This window comes from Diceros bicornis, chromosome 4, assembly GCF_020826845.1.
Source record: "Diceros bicornis minor isolate mBicDic1 chromosome 4, mDicBic1.mat.cur, whole genome shotgun sequence".
NCBI lineage: Eukaryota > Metazoa > Chordata > Mammalia > Perissodactyla > Rhinocerotidae > Diceros > Diceros bicornis.
Genome location: NC_080743.1, coordinates 35,305,836 through 35,325,447, shown reverse-complemented (window position 1 = coordinate 35,325,447; position 19,612 = coordinate 35,305,836). Strand labels below are relative to the sequence as shown.

General features: G+C 37.5%; 2 protein-coding genes across 5 annotated transcripts in view; one reads left to right on the top strand and one right to left on the bottom strand.

The window, feature by feature from the left end:
• Positions 1–9,078, bottom strand: part of RTCA (RNA 3'-terminal phosphate cyclase) — a 20,837-nt gene extending 11,759 nt beyond the window's left edge. Inside the window, exons 1-6 of one of the 2 annotated variants that reach the window (XM_058538634.1) lie at positions 9,003–9,078; positions 8,789–8,889; positions 6,997–7,140; positions 4,450–4,573; positions 1,566–1,624; positions 122–263 (exon numbers count right to left, since the gene is read on the bottom strand). In XM_058538634.1, coding sequence (XP_058394617.1) covers positions 122–263; positions 1,566–1,624; positions 4,450–4,573; positions 6,997–7,140; positions 8,789–8,889; positions 9,003–9,047 — 615 coding nt within the window. In that variant the 5' untranslated portion in view covers positions 9,048–9,078. Of the gene's footprint in view, positions 1–121; positions 264–1,565; positions 1,625–4,449; positions 4,574–6,996; positions 7,156–8,788; positions 8,890–9,002 lie in introns of those variants that run through there. The other variant, XM_058538635.1, reaches the window with a different exon arrangement.
• Positions 8,931–19,612, top strand: LOC131404206 (uncharacterized). Of its 3 annotated transcripts, XR_009219743.1 has the most exons (3): positions 9,224–9,657; positions 16,902–17,097; positions 19,342–19,612. XR_009219743.1 is itself a non-coding variant. In XM_058538636.1 (2 exons), the coding sequence occupies exons 1-2, from the start codon at positions 9,010–9,012 to the stop codon at positions 19,602–19,604; spliced, it is 615 nt and encodes a 204-aa protein (XP_058394619.1). In that variant the 5' UTR covers positions 8,931–9,009; the 3' UTR covers positions 19,605–19,612. The 3 variants fall into 3 exon arrangements, 1 of the variants encoding a protein (XP_058394619.1); XM_058538636.1 differs by lacking the exon at positions 16,902–17,097 and having other exon boundaries at positions 8,931–9,361; XR_009219744.1 differs by lacking the exon at positions 16,902–17,097.

Sequence of the window (19,612 nt, the reverse complement as noted above, 5' to 3'; positions counted from 1 at the left end):
TTTTAAGAAAAATTTTTAATGAAAAGATTTATTAAAAAATTAAGTTCTTTCAATAATTTCAAATTTTACATAATATTTATCAAGACATACATACACTTCTAAGAATACCTAGATAACTTACTTTAAATGGCAAAACACCAGCAACAAAAGCTCTTCCATATATCTTAGTCACAGAGCCACGGTCAGTTAAATTTATGGGGTTCAACTGTTTAACTGGTGACATTCGGACAATCACTTCACCACCCCCTTTTGGGTAGTAGCCCCTATGAAAAATATGACAAACACTCACATAAACTGATCACATGACAAAAATAAAACTCAACATTTACAATAAAATATGAATGATATCCAACCATATAAGTATGTTTGAAATTTCCAAATAACGTTTTACACCTGCGCTGTCCAATACGGTAGCCTCAAACTACATGTGACTATTGAAATTTAATAAAATTTAAAACTCAGCTCCTCAGTCACACTAGCCACATTTCAAGTGCTCAATAGTTATATGTGGCTACATAACTATTGAGTCACTGTCATATTGGACAGATGGTGAACATTTCCCTCAAAGCACAGTGCTATTTTAGAATACAAGCTCCTTAATGGCAGGACCTTTGTCTACTTCCTGCTATATACAGTGCCTAAAACAATGTCTGGCACATAATAGGTGCTCAATGAATATATGATGAATATTTAAGTAGCTGAACACTAATAAAATTTTAACTCAGATAATCAGTCACGTATTCTATAGAAGATGCTGAGAACACACAGATAAGAAAGACAGTTCTAGCCACAAGGAGCTCACCATCTGGTAGGGAGATGGCTCCACATACAATCTACTAGAACACAAGTCAGGATGTAAGGAGGACTACAACAGAGGTGCACATTTGAATTCCAACCGAGGCACACTCATGGACAATTCACACGGAAATTACAAGTTTCATTCTGAAAAAATATAGGATTTCCAATTTTTAGGAGACCAGAGGAGGAAAAACATGAACAAAGACATGAAAGTCTGAAGGCACAAAGTATGTTTAAGGAACGGCAAGCAGTTAGAATATATGGTATGTTGAAAGCAGTGGAGGGAGAATGAAGGTAAGGTAAATTGGAACAAGACTGCAAAGCACTTAAATCCACACCAAAAAATGTGGCAGAAGGTAAGCTTTAAAGAGAAATAACCTGAATGTCCGACGTATTTCTTAGGAAAATAACTCTGATTGCGTTGTGGAACAGAATCCCTTTTACCACCCTGCAGTGCCCAGTCCAGTTGTCTGCACACAGTGAGCATTCAGTCTGTGCTGAGCTTGGCTAACACTAGATATGAAGATGCCTCAGTGTAGCAATTCTCTTGAAAATATTTCTCCCAAGAAACAAGCAAATATCATACGTAGCTGCTTTCAAGCCCCCACGCCCCTCCTGCTTATTGTTTTTATGCCACAAAGTTCAATTATTTACTAAAAGCAATGTAATGTATTAAGTTGGTTCCAGAATGACAGTTCTCTAAGGTCTAGCTTTTCCACTATTTTTAGCACAAGCAGGGATCAAAGGGCTAGAAATAAGTAACTTACCTCATTTTAATGTCACAATTAAATTTGAAACCAAATTTTTCAACAATTGGCTTGAAAACCTGAAAAATCAGTTTATTGTTACTTTAACCACCAATAATCACTGATTCAACAAGTCTATTTATTAAAGAAAAGTGCTTTGCACTGAGCTAGTAATGAGGCACCACAGACAAAGTGATATAAAAATTGTAAGCTAGTTCTATTTTTCAAATAAAGTAACTGACATGTAGCTAAAATTAAAAGTTTAATCTTTAATCAGAGATGTGCAAGTCTATCTAATGAAAAAAATTATCAGAACTCAGGGTACTTGATGCCAGTGATTATTTTACTCCAGAGGCCAATATTTCCTAGCCTTCTCAATATAATGCACTATAAGATATTAGGGGGTATTGGCGAACAGCATTCCATTCTGCCTTCTCAATTTTTTTATACAGTTGAAATCTCACTGCATATACAATGTTTTATCCTTATTTTTTCCTTTCAACAATATAAACAAAAGCATTTTCCCAAAATCATAAAATTCTTCCTAAACAATATTTGAATGACTGCATGGCATTCTAGCATAACTTACTTAACCACTCTCCAAGTTTTCATTATTATATAACTATTTACATTATATAATGATAATTACAGTATATAATGCTCTGCTCAAATCCTTATAACATTTATCTTTTGCTGTACTTTGTAATATTTAATTAGGGTCATTTTCTTGAAGTGGAATTACTAGGTGAAGAGAGATGCACTTTACCTTTCAATATACATCCTATGAAACTGAATTTAAAAAGATTATGTCATCCATTAAAATTTTTAATGAAATTTAATTTAAATTTAATTTTAATTAAATTAAAAAATTAAAAATTTTAATTAAAATCTGAGAATATCAAGTGCTGATATTACTTGAAGTAGAATAGCTGAAACTCTCATACAGTGCTGGCAAAAATGCAAACCAATGCAGCCACTTTTGATGCCAAAACAATTTGGCAGTTTCTCATAAGGTCAGACATACATTTACTATTACAACCTCTCCTAGGTACTTACCCCAGAGACATGAAAACTTATGTTCACACAAAAAAACAGTTTAAACCATAAGTGTTTATAGTGACTTTATTTATAATTGCCCAAAATCGGAAACATTCCAAATGTCCTTCAACAGATGAATGGATAAACAAACTGATGCATCCATATAATAGAACACTACTTAGCTTTTACTGTTGATACAAGCAAAATGGATGAATCTCAAATGTATTACGGTAAATGGAAAAAACAGACTCAAAAGGCTACATACAATATTATTCCTTTATATGATACTCTGAAAAAAAGGCAAAACTATGACAGAAAACAGATCAGTGGTTGCCAGGGGGTGGGGGGTGGGACTGACTACAAACAGGTATGTGGGGATTTTTTAAAGTAATTCTATACCTTGATTGTGGTGGCTGGTTCACAACCATATGTCAAAAATCACAGAACTGTACACTAGAAAGGGGGAAATTTTACTATAACTAACTACACCTCAATAAACATGGAGGAAAAAAAGGATGATACCACTTTTCTCTCCCACTCATTTTATGAGCATGTCAATATTGAGTTTTATCACTTTAAAAATTTAGTCAAAATACAGTATTTAATTCTTTTTTAAAATTTTATTGTAGGGGCCGGCCCAGCGGTGTAGCGGTTAAGTGCACATGCTCTGCTTCCGCGGCCGGGGGTTCGCAGGTTTGGACCCCTGGTGCAGATGATGCACTGCCTGTCAATCCATGCTGTAACAGCGATCCATGTAAAGTAGAGGAAGATGGGCATGGATGTTAGCCCAGGGCCAACCTTCCTTAGCAAAGAGGAGGATTGGCAGCAGCTGTTAGCTCAGGGCTAATCTTCCCCACACACACACACACAAAAATTTATTTTATTCTGGTAAAAACATTTAACATGAGATCTACCCTCTTAACAATTTTTTAAGTGTACAATGCATTATTGTTGACTATAGGTACAATGTTATACAGCAGGTCTCTAGAGTTTATTCATCATAATGAAACTTTATGCCCATTCATTACTCCCCATCTCCCCCTTTCCCCAACCAACATTTCACTCTTTGATTCTATGAATTTGACTACTTTAGATATCTCATATAAGTGGAATCAGGCTAGTATTTGTCTTTATGTGACTGGCTTATTTCACTTAGCATAATGTCCTCAAGGTTCATCCATGTTGTCACAAATTCTAGAATTTCTTTCCTTTTCATGACCAAATAATATTCCATTGGATGTATATACCACATTTTCTTTATCCATTCATCCATCCATGGACATTTAGGTTGATTCCACATCTTGGCTATTATGAATAGTGCTGCAAGGAACATGGGAATGCTAATATCTCTTTGAGATCCTGATTTCAACTCTTTTTGGGTAAATACCCAGAAGTTGGATTGCTGGATTATATGGTAGTTTTATTTTTAATTTTTTGAGGAATCTTCATACTGTTTTCCATAGTGGCTACACCATTTTGCATTCCCACCAACAGTGTGCAAGGGTTCCAACTTCTCTACATCCTCACCAACTCTTGTCCAACATAGTATTTAACTCTTGTTTTGAGTTTTTTCTTCCAAATCATAATTCCTGTATTTATAAAATAACTGATTTATGTAATAAGTAATATAATTTACATAATAATGACACGATGTTTTTAAAGAATTCACTATGAATACTTCTAAGATATAAAAAAAAATCTAAAGTAAGTATAATCCCTTAACCTCTCTCACAGCAGAACCAGACACCATGAAGAAATAAACAGGTATGTACACAAAAACACTCAGGATATATTTAAACAAAGAATGGAGGTTCAGAAGACTATATATATGAGATCATCTTAGTTTGTCAACAACAAAAGTCCTTACCATCTCTGTGTAATCAATCTGCGGTGCCATTTCAGCATTAGTTCCACCTTTCAAACGAAGTTCTGATGGAGAAGCAGCAAACAGAACACAGGGCATTGAGACTTGCATCAAGAGGCACACACTCCTAAGGAGAAGGCAGAACGGGCTTAGCTGCGTTTTCTTTTCAGTCTCAAGAAAGCAATATTACTACACGTCACCATTAACTGAATCACAGAAACTGGGAAGGCAGGTAGTACATGTCCTCAAGTTTAAAATCAAAAAACACTTTAGTAACTGAATGATAAAACCTCAAATCTTAAAGAAAGACAGTATTTCACAGTAGAAGGAATCAGCCTTAAATGATAAGAAAATCTAGGTTTGAATCTAATACTAAACACGTTAGTTGTGTGATCTTAGGTAAGTTCTAGCACTTTATATTACAAAGAAGTACAAGAAAAATTTTTAATAAAACCATCTTTACAACGTTTTCATAAAAGGATTCTTCAAAGTAGCAGTTTATGAAAATGCATTCAAAACAGTCAAGGTCTAGAACTATTTAAATAATTATCTCTGAGTCTCTATCATGCACAAGGCACTGTTCCAAATATCAAATTAAGACATAGTTCCTACCATCATGGAGTTCGTGATATTAACAGAATAATATTTTACATAGACTGATAGCTGAACATTTTACACAGAAAAAAGTTTTAAGGAAATAATCCTTGCTATAATTCACCTCTGTTTGGTCCTTATAGTCAAATAATATGAGAAATAATTATAGCATATGAAGTATTTTATAAAAGGAAACACTTGGTCACATTTTCTAAATGAGCTGTTGTCTCCCTTCTTCTCCAAAGTCAAGGAAAGCAATCACACTTATATGTAGATTGCAGTTTGAAAGGCAGTTTGACATAGCTTCTACATACCAAAAGATAGATCTTTACGTAATTTTCTTATAGCAATGATGCAAGTGTACTGAACTAGACAGTCTCTACAACTGATAATGCATTTCATTAATTCAGCAAATATGTATTGACTGTGTGATGTGTTAGGCATTTTAAGAGAAAATGTATGCAATATAATCCCTGTTCTCAAGGAATTGAGCCTAGAAGCAAGTGAAAAAGATTTGGAAATGTTTCATTTACTATAAACCATAGGTTTATAACTACTGAATTTTTCATTGGTTATTCCCTCTGAGGAACCCAACATCTAAAGTGCTTCTTTTCCACCCAATAAAATCACACTCTAAGAATAGTAAAGAAAACCTTAATTTTAGGAGAGTAAGGAACTGCAAAGACAAAGGCCGACTCTTGAGAAAACACATGGTACTGTAATCACAATTAGGAATAATAATGTTAGAATTTGAATACGTAAGACATGTTTTCTTACTAGGAATAAGCTTGTTTTAGTCTCCTGAATGCAGCTAGATTATCAATTTTAAATTCATTTCCCATAAATTCTACTGGATTGGAAGGCAGAAGGCCTAGATTCTAATCCTAGTTCTGACCTTGACTCTATGACCTCGGGTAAACCACTTTACACCAGAGGGTCTCCATTCTCTCATTCACAAAATGGAGGAAGGGTTGGAATACACGGTTTCTACTTTCCCTCTTGCAGCTTCAAAATTCTATGATTCTGTTTTAGTTAATTTTTAGAAAGTTGGTTAACTATAATGTTTTTCCCCTTTTTGTACAGGAGAATCCCCAAAATAATATGCTGACTATAAAGATACTTCAAAATTCTTTAATATCTTTCAGAAAGTTCTCAGTTGGCAAACCTCACCTTAGGCCTAGCAGCAGGTCCCTTTTCATAGAGGTCTATTCACATCATACATCAAATCTCAATGATCACCAATCATTTTCTTAAACTAAAAAATCTTAATCTATTAAAACAGTCATTTCTGAAACAAACTGGCATCAGATTTACAGTACTATTTCTTATTTTATCAAATTTCCTAGTAAATAGGTAGGATTTTGGTAAAAGGATGCTGCTTACAATAGCACTCAGCCAAATAACACACAAAACACAAAAACTGCTCTCCATGTTTTGGCAATAAAAGGAGAGATTCTTGGAAAAGGTTAAAGGCTCAATTTAATTGTTAAATATCTATTTTCTAAAGGGAAAAGAAAACAAAGATCATATCTAAAAATTTCTAAGTAGGGTTGCATAAGAGACAACAAAAATACCCAGACTAAAAGTAGCAGAATATGGTTCCTAATTGGCTGTAAGCCAAGAACTAAATATGCTACAATGCAGACTACTATTACTACAGAGTGAGAAAATTTAGTCATTTTCAGATATTCAATTTCTAAAAAATATAGAATATGCTATACTATACACATGAGAAAACTCTAGATATACTAATAGCTACAATTAATAAGCATTTAGGTACCTGAATCTTCACATAGTTTCTAACCCTGAAATGTAAGTGTTTTATCTCCATTTGAAAAGTGAGGAAACTAAAGCTCCAAGAGGTTAAGCAACTTGTCCACTAAGTGGCAGTCCCTGCATCTGAATCCAGGTCTAACTCCAAAGCCCATGCTTACATGGAATGTAAGGGACACGTACCCTGCTGTCTTGGTATCTGCTGTGTGGATCCCACCTTTGATCTTCTCGGGCGTAAATATGATTTCTGTTGAGCCGATTTCTGCCCCCTCCAGTTGTCCATCACACAAATCTCGAACCATTTCCAGTCCAGATAAATGTTGAGGCCTTCAGGTCATAATACTGCATCAAAACGTGTGCATTCAGACTGCCTATATCCCCACATTTTATGACACATTTATAAAACTGCAATGGCGAGAAAACAGCAAGATCTAACCACAATAAATGCCCTATCTTCAGTGTTAGGGCTTCCTTTTGGGTTTTTATGCACCAAGACCACTTGCTAGTAGGCATCATTTTAAGGGTTCCTTCTAGACCAGTTATTTTAGCTATAAACACATACACTGATATATTTTTGCAAATCAGAAATGTGCAAAAGAGGAAAACTAATAAAACTACTACTCTCACTGGCACTCAATGAATAATCTATGGTACCTGTTATGGGCTGAAATGCATTCCCCCAAAATTCATATGTTGAAGCCCTAACCCCCAGTACCTCAGAATGTGACTGTACTTGGAGACAGGGCCTTTAAAAAGGTAATTACGTCAAAAAGAGGCAGTTAGGGTGAGCCCTAATCCATTCTCACTGGTGTCCTTATAAAAAGAGGAAAGCAGGACATACAGAGAGAGACGCCAGGGGCACGCATGCACAGAGGGATGACCATGTGAAGAGACCAGCAAGAGGGTGGCCATCTCTAAGCCAGGGAGAGAGGCCTGGAACAGAATCTTCCCTTATGGCACTCAGAGGAAACCAACCCTGCCAGCACCTTGATCTGGGACTTTCAGCCTCCAGAACTGTGAAAAAATAAATTTCTGCTGTTTAGGCCACCCAGTCTGTGGTATTTTGTTATGGCAGCCCTAGCAAACTCGTAAAGTACCTAACACAGCCTTAATGAACTGGACTTCCCTATTGGTGAAATGGACTGCTGCAAACAACTGCGGTGACAAAGGGAATTAATGAACACACATATCAATAATTGCCTTTTAATAATTTCAAAATGGATTGTGGATAAAAGACTAAGAGATTGTACACAAAATACATACAAAGGAATCAGTTTGGCTTCAACCTGGGTCCTCTTCTAACTGGTGCATATTACCTGAAACTTATCTAGTGGCATGCCCACCTTCCCAGACAAAGAAACAAGGTCAAGTGTCAAGGTCTTCCCTCTCCACAACCGATAATTCTGGCTGTATTCACAGCTTCCTAGAGGTCTGAATGAAAGCTGGAGTAACACACCTCAGGGGCCTTTCCTGTTCTATGATTCTACAACGTGCCGCAGCAGAGAACGCACGCCCTGGTTTACAAGTGCAGTTTCCTCTGGCCGTCCGTATGGGCTGTTCTGCCCTATCTATCTTGCCCGCTGCTACGAGCTCTCCAGGTACTTGGAAGGCTCGATGAAGTGGGGAAACATTTTAAAAGATAACTCATTAGGACACGAGACAACTCCAGCCAAATAGGGAAAACACGTTCCTATTTTCTAAATTTGTCCTTTAAGCTTCCAAAACCGCACAACCCAGGCCGAAGCACCGTTCCCCAGGATCCTGCAGCCCGGCTTCCCTGGGGCGGGGATCTTCTCAGCATCACTGCCCAGGCTCCCGATGCCCCAGCCCCGCGGCCCACCCACCCCCTCCCCCTAACCCTCAGCCCCCAGCCCCCAGTCTGACGGCCGCCCCGCCCCCACCATCCGCCGGGGCGGCGCCCACCCCAGCCCCCTCCTGCAGTCCCGCGGCCCAGCTCCCCAGCGCCCCGATTTACCGCAGGCCAGGCGTGCTGCGGCCGGCCCGGATCTTCTGCACCCGCAAGGGGAGGCCGAGGAGACAGCTTAGGGCCGTAGAGACCCTCAGGATCTGGCCGCCCTGCCAGGGGCGCGGGTGCGGAGAGAACAGAGAGAAGACCATCAGACGTGAAAGCTCTCCTCGCCAGCCCGGGCGGCAGCCGCAACCCGCTCCGCCCCCGGCTCCGCACTCACCCCCTCCATGATCCCGCCGTCGACCTCCACCCGCTGCCCCGCCATGGGGGGCGCCCTGGGGCCCGGCCCGCAGCGACCCAGCTGCCGCCCGAGCGGGAGGAAGAGGAGACGCTGGGCCCCGCGCCGCAGCTCCGCAACCGCGGTCCTCGCGGAACGGCGGAAGAAGCCGCGACTGCCCGACAACCGGATCCAGCAAAGTGAACCCCGACCCTCCGCTCCCAGAACCGGGGTTTGCACCGCCCAGCAGCCAGTGCGCGTGCGCGTCGCGCCGTGCTTAAAGAGGCAGCGCCGAGAAAATTCCCGTAAACCGGAAGCTCCTTCAGAAATGAGGTGGCGGCAGGGCGGTGCCCCCGAGCACGGTAGGCAGTAAGTGCTTCGAAGACTCGTGCCCTGAATACAGGAAAACCGGCAGATTGCAGGAAGCCTCCGTTTCAACTCAGTCGGGTCCTCCAGTTGTCTCGCAGGCTTGTGCAGACACCCGTGTTTATCTCTGTTTTCTTGAGGATCCTGCTGTACTTAGAGCTGGAGACTCTTAGAGTTGAAGATGTAAGGAAGGTCCAGCCCCTGCAGTGCACTGACCACCTTCTCCCTGGTCGGGTTTGCCTTCTCTGCAGCCTGCCCCTCGAGATGTGTGTGCCCTGGTGCATTGATACCCGTGAGCCTCTCCTTCCTAGCTGGGGTGTGTTTACAATATTATCATCTCTTTTTGTCTTGTGAGACGCGATTCATTTGGGAATGGGTGGGAAAGGGCAGAATCAGAATCAGTAATACAATGCTGTAAAAAGCCAAAGTTATTCCGTCGTGGCAGAGGGTGAGTGCGAGCTCCTGACTCCAGTGAACAGTGCAGCTCACATAATTCATGTCAGACCAGGGCAGAAACCACAGTCAGCTTCTTGTTTCTGCTTGTGGCTCAATTCCTGTAATAATTGAGTACCAAATATTATGCAAGCCTCTAGGTAAGCAAAGAAGAGTAAGGCAGTTTCTACCCCGAAGTTATTGGAGGTATATTGGAGACACTGAGAAGTAATCAATTACAATGTCATCCACAATAATAATAAAAATAATAATTAACACGTACTTATCTGAAGTTAAGGGGGGCACATCAGTTAGAATGTGATAAATCATGATGATAATGATGCCGAACCTCTAAATCTCAAGTTCGTGTGCCCAGTGCGCAGCAAGCCAAACACTGAGACATGGGTGCTTGGAGATGGAGAAAGTCCCCATTTGAGTTGGTAAGACGACAAGGCAGGAGCATGGGTTTGCTCAATTCCACCTTAACCAGAGCAAAAAGCAGGGGGGTCTTATAGAGCTAAGGGGCTTGGCAGGAGGCGCTTAGGAGAAACAAAAGGGTCACTCCTGATAAGCCCCTGGGCAACCTGCAACAGCTGCTGGGGGCTGGCCATCTGGTGATCACAACCTCCTCGAAGGCATTCTCTTTCTTCTGCAAAACAAACTCACAAATCCTTGAGACCCAAGTCACCCCTCAAGTTAAGCAAGAAAACAGCAAATTGACAAGATTCGTAACAAGGTCAAAAGGCAATCATGTTCTTATTGAACATCTACAGTAACCCTCAGGTACCCCACTTCAATAGCAGTCAACATTTATTGAGTACTTAGATGCCATACACTGCATGTTTTCACAACCTGTTGAAGTATGTAGTATTTTTACCTCTGTTTTACAGCTGTTTTTGCTACAAGGCACACAGTTGTTAACTAGAAAACTGAGATATGAAACTGAGTGGTCTGATGTGAACACCATTGTCTCCTAATCCTAAGGTTCTACCACTTTTGTGACAGAGAATGTTCTGGGAACACATACACTATATACTTAACCCAATCTGGGACATCGCAATATCTGGGACTTGCCATAAGATATTAATCAGGGAAGTAATCATATTTGTATTTTAGAATGATGGCTTTGGCAGTATGTGAAAGAGGCCCAAAGAGAAAAGTGCCAGTGATGCAATAATCCAGGCAAGAGATGATAAGAAGTTGAAGCAAGGCAGTGGCTGTGGGGGTGGAATAGAAAAGCTCTACTCCTAACTATCTGACATTTTAGATCCTAATACAGAAACTTAACCTTCTCGGAAGAATCCTTGGCCTTCTTCATTTCTCACTTTGGCTATAAGATCCTGGCTCTGATCCATTTGCCTCATTCCAACTACTTCCAGTGGTAGGGGGAAGTGAACAAGTTGGTAATATGATGGAGAGAGTAGCCAGGCAAGAGTAAATAATAATAAGCATTTGTATAGTGATTTCATATACCTTTTCTGTCGTTAATGTTCACAACAAAGCTATGAGGTTAGTGTTATTGTCTCCATTTGGCCAATAAAAGACCAAGGCCTAGGGAATTGAAGTGACGTGCCAGGATGACATAGCAAGTAAGTGGTACAGTGGATTAGATCCTAGGTTTTTTCAATTATCTGCAAAGAAAGAACAGTTAGGCATACAACAAATTCCTCAATGGAAAATGGAAGTAAAAAAAGACAGTGGAATCATAGCTTCAGAATGCTGACAGAAAATAACCATCAACATAGAATTGAGTCCCCAACAAAATTATCTTTCAAGAATGAGGGTGAAAAAAAATAATTTCTAAATACACAGAAACTGAGTTTAAGATCTCTGTACACTTTCTAAAGGACGTACTTCAGAAAGAAAAATTATCTCAAGGAAAGTCTGAGATGTAAGAAGAAATGATGAAAAAAGAAATTGTAAACATGTAGGTGAATCTAAACAAACATTACATAAAATAACACCAAACAACAGAAGTATGTGAGTCAAGAGATGGATGACTAAAAGAATTCTAAGGTCTCCTTTGGGCGTAGAGTTAAGACAAATTAAGACTTTAAGATAAGTATGCAAGCTAAAATTTCAAAGGTAATCCCTAAAGTAACAGTGTGTATAACTTCTAAACCAGCTGAAGGAAAAAATGGACTAAGGAGAAAATACACTTTAATTTTAAAAAAAGAAAAAAAACCAACACCTTAATCAGCATATAAAAACAGGATGAAAAGAAACCACTAAAGTAAGAAAGTAGGAATAAGTTCATATATATAACTAATAAAAGTGAAATGTAAATAAAGTAACCTCTCTGGTTGAAAGTCAGAGATTTTTTTTTTTTTTTTGTGAGGAAGATCAGCCCTGAGCTAACATCCAATGCCAATCCTCTGCTTTTTTTGCTGAGGAAGATTGGCCATGGGCTAACATCCATGCCCATCCTCCTCTAGTTTATATGGGACGCCAGCCACAGCATGGCTTGACAAGAGGTGTGTAGGTCCATGCCCGGGATCCGAACCTGGGAACCCCGGGCCTCCGAAGTGGAGTGCGCGCACTTAACTGCTGCGCCACCATGCTGGCCCCCAGAGATTTTTTTTTTTTTTTAAATATGCCATTTATAAGAGAGGCAGCTAAAACATTAAGGATCATGAAAAATTGAAAATAAAAAGATGGAAAAGATGCACCAGATAAACACCAACTAAAAGAAAGCTGGTATAGCTATATTAATTACAAATAGACTTTAATACAAAAAAGCATTATCATTGACAAAAAAAAGAGTCACTACAAAATAATAAACGGTTGAATTCACTAGGAGAATATAACTATTCAAAATCTCCTATGCATTTAATAAAATATCTTCAAAATATATGTCAGAAATTGATAGAACACAAGAAGAAACTGGTAAATCCACTACCGCATTGTGAAATTTTATGATGACTCAATTATTGGTAGATCAAACAGATCAAAATTTAGGAAAGATAAAAGAGGATTTGAACAAAACAACCAATAAGCTTCATCTAATGGCAATTTTTGGCCTTCAATCAATTATTATATATTACATATTTTCCTTAAGAACTCATGAAGCACTTGTAAAAGATGACTAAGCTGTAGAGCAAGTCTAAACAACGTCCAAAGAATTTGTATCACAGAGGTGACATTCTCTGACCAAAATGCAATTATGTTAGAAATTCATTCCAAAAAAGACAACCCAAATAACAACCAAAAAACACATATGTTTGAAAATTTATAAACACTTCTAAATAATTCATGGAATAAAAGAAGAGATGTTAATAGAAAAATTTAAAAGTCCTTAAAGGTGAACAGAAATGTAAGTTCTGCATATCGAAATCTAAGGAATGCAATGAAGCTAGTACTTCAAATGAAATTTTTATCATTAAATATTACTATTAGGAAGAAAGGCTGAAAATTGACTTAAGAAGTTAGGAAAAGAACTAGAAAATAAATCTAAAATAAGTAGAAAGGAGCTGGTAAAGATAAAAGCAGAAATAAATTGCAAAACAAAGTTGGGTCTTTAAAAGAACTGATAAAATTGACAAACCTCTGATAAGACTGATCAAGGAAAAAAAGTACAAATAAGCAATATTAGAAAAGAGAGCACATAACTATAGACACAACAGAGATTTTTTAAAAAGCAGGAGACGACTATGAACAACTTTTTGCCAATTAATTTGAAAACTTAGATGACACAGACAAATTCCTTGAAAGATATAACTTACCAAAAATATCTCAAGAAGAAGTAAACCCATTGTCTTCAACAAGTAGATTGCATGAAAAAAAATAAATAATAATGGTGGTTATCTGGATCTTGATTCAAACAAACTGTAAAAAATAGAGAATTTATGATATAAATGAGACAATTGAAAATATGTATGATAAAAAGGAAGGAATAGGAGGGGAAGTATTATAAAGCCCTATTTATACTATGACCATGAAAGAAATTTAACTGAACTAATAGTTAATAGCGGGATGGGATGGGAAAGGCAGTCCAGAGCATTCTACTGGCAAGATGTACCAAATTTTCTGGGAACAGATTATAATTCATATAAACTCTCCCAGGTAATATGAAAAAGAAGTAAGCCACCCCAGTTCCTTTTATAAGGTTAGTACGACTTTGATCCCAAAACCAGACAAGGATGACATGGAGAAGAAAAATTATAAGGCAACTTTATAAATTCAGATGCACCAGTATCAATCAAAATATTATCAAGTAAATCCAGTGATGTTTATAAAATACTATACATCATGACCAAGTTGGGATTGAAGATCAGTTTAACACTAGGAAAATGTTATGTTTATGTATCAAAAACCTAAGATCACATCAGTAGATGAAAAAGCATTTGAAAAAAATCAAGATCTATTCATGCAAAAACAAAATCAAACAGAACTAGGAATAAATATAAACTCCCTTCACCTGATTAAGGACATCTGGAAAATCCTACAGCAAATTTCATTCCTAATAAAGTAAATAATAGTAAAACATTATGCACCATCCTTTTAAAATCAGTAACAAGATAAGAATGCTCACCATTACGGCTTCTTTTCAACAGATGATGGAAGTCTAGCCAGATTCTATAAGAAAGGAAAACAGACAAAAGATTAGACAGGCAAAAACAAGACCATCATTATTCACAGATAATATGACTACCTACACGGAAAACCCCAAAGAATCTTTAGATATATTATGAAAATATAGTTTCAATGAAATTCCAATCAAATACCCACCAGGACTTTTTTAAGGAGCCTGACATGCTGATTCTAAAATTTATATGAAAGAACAAAAGAGCAAGAATAACTGAAAAAGAATGAGGTGGAGAGTACTTGTCTTTTCAAAATCCAATGTTTCTATAAAGCTAAAGTAATTAAGATAATGTGAAATTGGCACAGTGATAGACAAATAGACTAGAGCCCGGAAACAGATTTTTATGACAGATGAGATGGCAGATCAGTGGGAGAAGAGTAACTTTTCAGTTTACGGTGCTGGAACAATGGATTAACCATTAGGAAAAAGTGAAATTGGATTTCTATCTCATACCATACACGAAAACCACTTCAAGACGGTTTAAAGACTTAAATATCTCACACCATATAGAAAAATTAACTCAAAATGGATCGAAACCCTAAATATAATAGCTAAAACTATAAAACTCTTAGAAGTAAACACAGATGTAAATCTTTATGATCTTGGATTAATAAATGGTTTCTGAGACATGACACCAAAAGCACAAACAATAAAAGAAAAAAGTAGATTAATTGGACTTCGATTTAATTAAAATTAAAAACTTTTGTGCTTCAAAGGGTTACTATCAAGAAAGTGAAAAAACAAACCACAAAATGGGAGAAAATATTTGTAAATCATGTATCTGATGAGTCAAGTATCTAGAATATATAAAGAACACTTACAACACAAAAATAAAAAGACAGATAACCCAATTTTAAAATGGGCGAAGGATTTGAATAGACATACCTCCAAAGAAGACATACAAATGGCCAATAAGCACATGAAAAGATGCTCAACATCATTAGTCATTAGGGAAATGCAAATCGAAACCACAATGAAATATCACTCCATACCCACTAGCATGGCTATAATAGAAAAGACAGGCGATAACAAGAGTTGGTGAGGACAGGAAGAAACCAGGACTTTCACACACTGCTAGAGGGAATGTAAAATGGTGCAGCCACTTTTGAAAACAGTCTGGCAGTTCCTCAAAAAGTTAAACATAGGGTTATCATGCCACCTAGCAATTCAACTCCTAGATATGTACCCAAGAAAAATGAAAACTTATGTCCACACAAAAACTTGTACATGAGTGTTTGTAGCAGCATTATTCATAATAGTTGAAAAGTAGCAACAACACAAATGTCTATTAACTGATGAGTGGATAAACAAAAATGTGGTATATCCATACAAGGAAATATTATTCAGCCATAAAAAGGAATAAAATACTGATACATGTGTCATATAGTTGAGCCTTGAGAACATTATGCTAAGTGAAAGAAGACAGTCATAAAAGACCACATATTGTTTGATTCTATTTGTATGAAATGTCCAGAATAGGCAAATTTATAGACACAGAAAGCAGATTTGTAGTTGTCAGGGGCTTGGGGGCTGGGGAAGTTCCAGAATGGGAAGTGATTGCTAATAGGTATGGGATTTCTTTTTGGGGATGATGAAAATGTTCTGGAATTAGATAGTGGTAATGGTTGCACAATTTTGTGAATATACTAAAAATCTCTGAATTGTACACTTTAAAAGGGCAAATTTTATGGTATGTGATGATATCTCAATTTTTAAAATTACGAAAGAAAAAAAAAGATGTAAATGTGAAGAAAATGTAGCAGACTACCTTTAGGATCTTTGGATTGGGAAGATTTCTTAAGACACAAAAAACACTAATGATAAAAAAAATTGATACTTTCAACTACATTAAAATGAAGAACTCTATGCATCAAAAGACACTTTCAAAAAAGCAAATTCAAGTCAGAAACTAGAAGATATCAGCAACACATACAAGTAAAAAAGCTTTAGAGGGCCAGCCCCAGTGGCCTAGTGGTTAAGTTCAGTGCACTCTTCTTCAGCGGCCTGGAATCAGTTCCCAGGCATGGACCTATACCACGTGTTTGTCAGTGGCCATGCTGTGGCAGCAGCTCACATACAAAAAGAGGAAGATTGGCAATGGATGTTAGCTCAGGGTGAATCCTCCTCAGCAAAGAAAAAAAAAAGCATTAGAGTCTAGAATATATAAAGAACTCCTACACGACCAACAAGAGAAAGGTACATACACAATAGGGAAAAAAATAGGCTAAAAGCATGAGCAGTCATTTCAAGAATGGTTAATAAACATATGAAAATGTGTTCAACCTTATTAATTATCAGAAAAATTCAAATGAAGACAATAATACCATTTTAACTACTAAATTGGGAGAACATTAACTGTTTAAGTGTGACAATATTAAATGAGGAATGATGGGTACTCCCTTAACAGCTGCTGTGTATTTTGTGCAATCATGTTGGAAAACAATCTATCATTATTTTGGGTAAAATTAAAGATAAATATAACCCATGTCTCAACAATTTCATTTTTTTTTTTTTTGCAGGGAAAGATTGGCCCTAAGCTAACATCTGTTGCCAGTCTTCCTCTTTTTGTATGTGAGCCGCCACCACAGCATGGCTACTGACAGACGAGTGGTGTAGGTCCACACCCAGGAACTGAACCCAGGCCACTGAAGTGGAGCGTGCCAAACATTAACCACTAGGCCATCATGGCTGGCTCATCAACAATTCCATTTTTAAGTACAGTATATATCCTTATCTTACTAGTCAAAATGTAATTGGCTAACCAATAGCATCTGTATCACCTAGAGCTTGTTAAATATGCAGAATCTCAGCCCCACCCAGATCTGTTGAATTGGAATCTGCATTTTAATAAGATCTCCAGTTGATATGAATGCTCATTACAGTCTGAAAAGCACTACCCTAAAGAAACTCTTGCACATGCACCAGGAGAAATGATCAAGAATGTTCACAGCAGCACTGATGGTAATAGCAAAGAACCGGAAACAACACAAATGTTCAGTGAACAGTGAATGGATAAATAGTAGTATCGTCATAAAAGCTAGTTGTAGAAAGATACATACAGTTCAATACCATTTTTATAAGACTCAAAACAAGCAAAAGTAAATAATATATTTTTAGGGATCCATATATATAGTAAATTCTAAAGGAACTAAGGGAACAGTAAACACAAAATTCAGGATAATGATTATCTCAGGAGGAGAGGAAAGTTTAAGAAGAGGAGCAGACAGTGGCCTTCACCGGCATAGAAAAAGTTCTATTTCTTAAGTTGGGAGGCAGGTTCAAGGTTTTTGTTATTATGTGTGACTTACCTATATGTTACATTATTCTTTTGTATGTAGATAATGTAACACATTTTTTAACAACTTTACTGAGGTATGCATACCATAAAGTTCACCTGTTTCAAGTGTACAACTCAATGATTTTTAGTAAATTTACAGAGTTATGCAACCATTGCCGCAATCTGGTAATAGGAAATTTCCATCACCACGAACAACTTTCTCTTGCCATTTTGCAATCATTCCCCATTCCTACCCCTAGCCCCAGGCAATCACTAATGTGTTTTTTGTCTCTCTAGATTTGCCTTCTCTGGACATTTCATATAAATGGAATTATGCAATGTGTGACCTTTTTTTTTTTTGGCTGAGGAAGATTTGCCCTGAGCTAACATCTGTGCCAATCTTCCTCTATTTGTATGTGGGTTGCCACCACAGGATGGCTGACAAGTGGTGTAGGTCCACGCCCAGGATCTGCACCCATAAACCCGGGCCACTGAAGCAAAGCACTCCGAACTTAACCACTACGCTATGAAGCCAGCCCCGTATATGCGACCTTTTGGATCTGACTTCTTTTACTTAATATTGGCTTCTTTTACATAATACTTTTGAGGTTCATTCATGTTAAAGCATATATCATTATATCAGTCATTGTTAAGGATGAATAATATTCCATTAAATGGATATACCACATTTTGTTTATCCATCCACCTGTTGAAGGACATTTGAGCTGTTTCCAGTTTTTGGCTATTATGAACAATGCTGTTATGATCATTCTAGTACTAGTCTTTGTGTGGATGTATGTTTTCATTTCTCTTGGTTGGATACCTAGGAGTGGAATTGCTTGGTCATAATTACTCATTTTATTAATTTACAAAAGAGAAGATAAACCAATGTTACCTCAAAAAAATAAATAAATAAAATTATTTAGCCACTTAAAACATTAAAAAATAAAAAAGAGAAGAAATGAGTTTGGTTCTTTTGAGCTCAAGAGAAAAGATTCACTAGTGAATAGGTGGCATATCTGTTGATGTTGGAAGGGAAGATAAGGAAACATAATACTGAATTTGGAAGCAGTGATCCACTGAGGTAAAAAGACGGTAAAAGAAAAGAAACTAGATATTTTCTTGGGAGAAAGCAGAGTTAAAGGCAAAGTTAAGAACACAATATAAAGGCCCTGGGAAGAAAAATAATTCATTTCAAAGGCACAGCTACTTTATCTTTTTATACAAACACATGCATGTGGTATTATCGAATATATTAGTAGTGCCTATAAAATGTTTTGTTAGTAGGAAAGTTAAAAAAAATTAGAGTTCTGAACAGCTACTTTCCCAAGGAAGATGTACAGATGGCCAATAGGCACATGAGAAGATGTTCAACATCACTAATCACCAGGAAAATGCAAATCAAAACTACATAAGATATCACTTTACACCCATTAGAACAGCTATAATCACCAAGACAAAAAATAGCAAATGTTGGAGAGGTTGTGGAGAAACAGGAACCCTCATTCACTGCTGGTGGGAATGCAAACTGGTGCAGCCTCTATGGAAAATAGTATGGGGGTTCCTCAAAAAATTAAAAATAGAAATAACTTATAATCCAGCTATCTCACTACTGGGTATCTATCCAACGAACCTGAAATCAACAATCCAAAGAGGCTTATGCACCCTTATGTTCATTGCAGCATTATTCACCATAGCCAAGAAGTGGAAGGAACCCAAGTGCCCATCGACTGATGAATGGATAAAGAAGATGTGGTATATATACACAATGGAATACTACTCAGCCATAAAGGAAGACAAAATTGCCCCACTTGCAACAATATGGATGGACCTGGAGGGTATTATGTTAAGTGAAATAAGCCAGAGAGAGAAAGACAAACACCACATGATTTCACTCACAGGTGGAAGATTAACTAACACATGGACAGAGAGAACTGTTTGGTGATTACCAAG

Excerpts from the sequence above, each read along its gene's own strand:
- LOC131404206 (XM_058538636.1), top strand. The coding sequence starts at position 9,010 with ATGATCCCGCCGTCGACCTCCACCCGCTGCCCCGCCATGGGGGGCGCC. Across the intron at positions 9,362-19,341 it reads GGGCGGTGCCCCCGAGCACG|CATTATTCACCATAGCCAAG; the intron begins GTAGGCAGTAAG and ends TGTTCATTGCAG.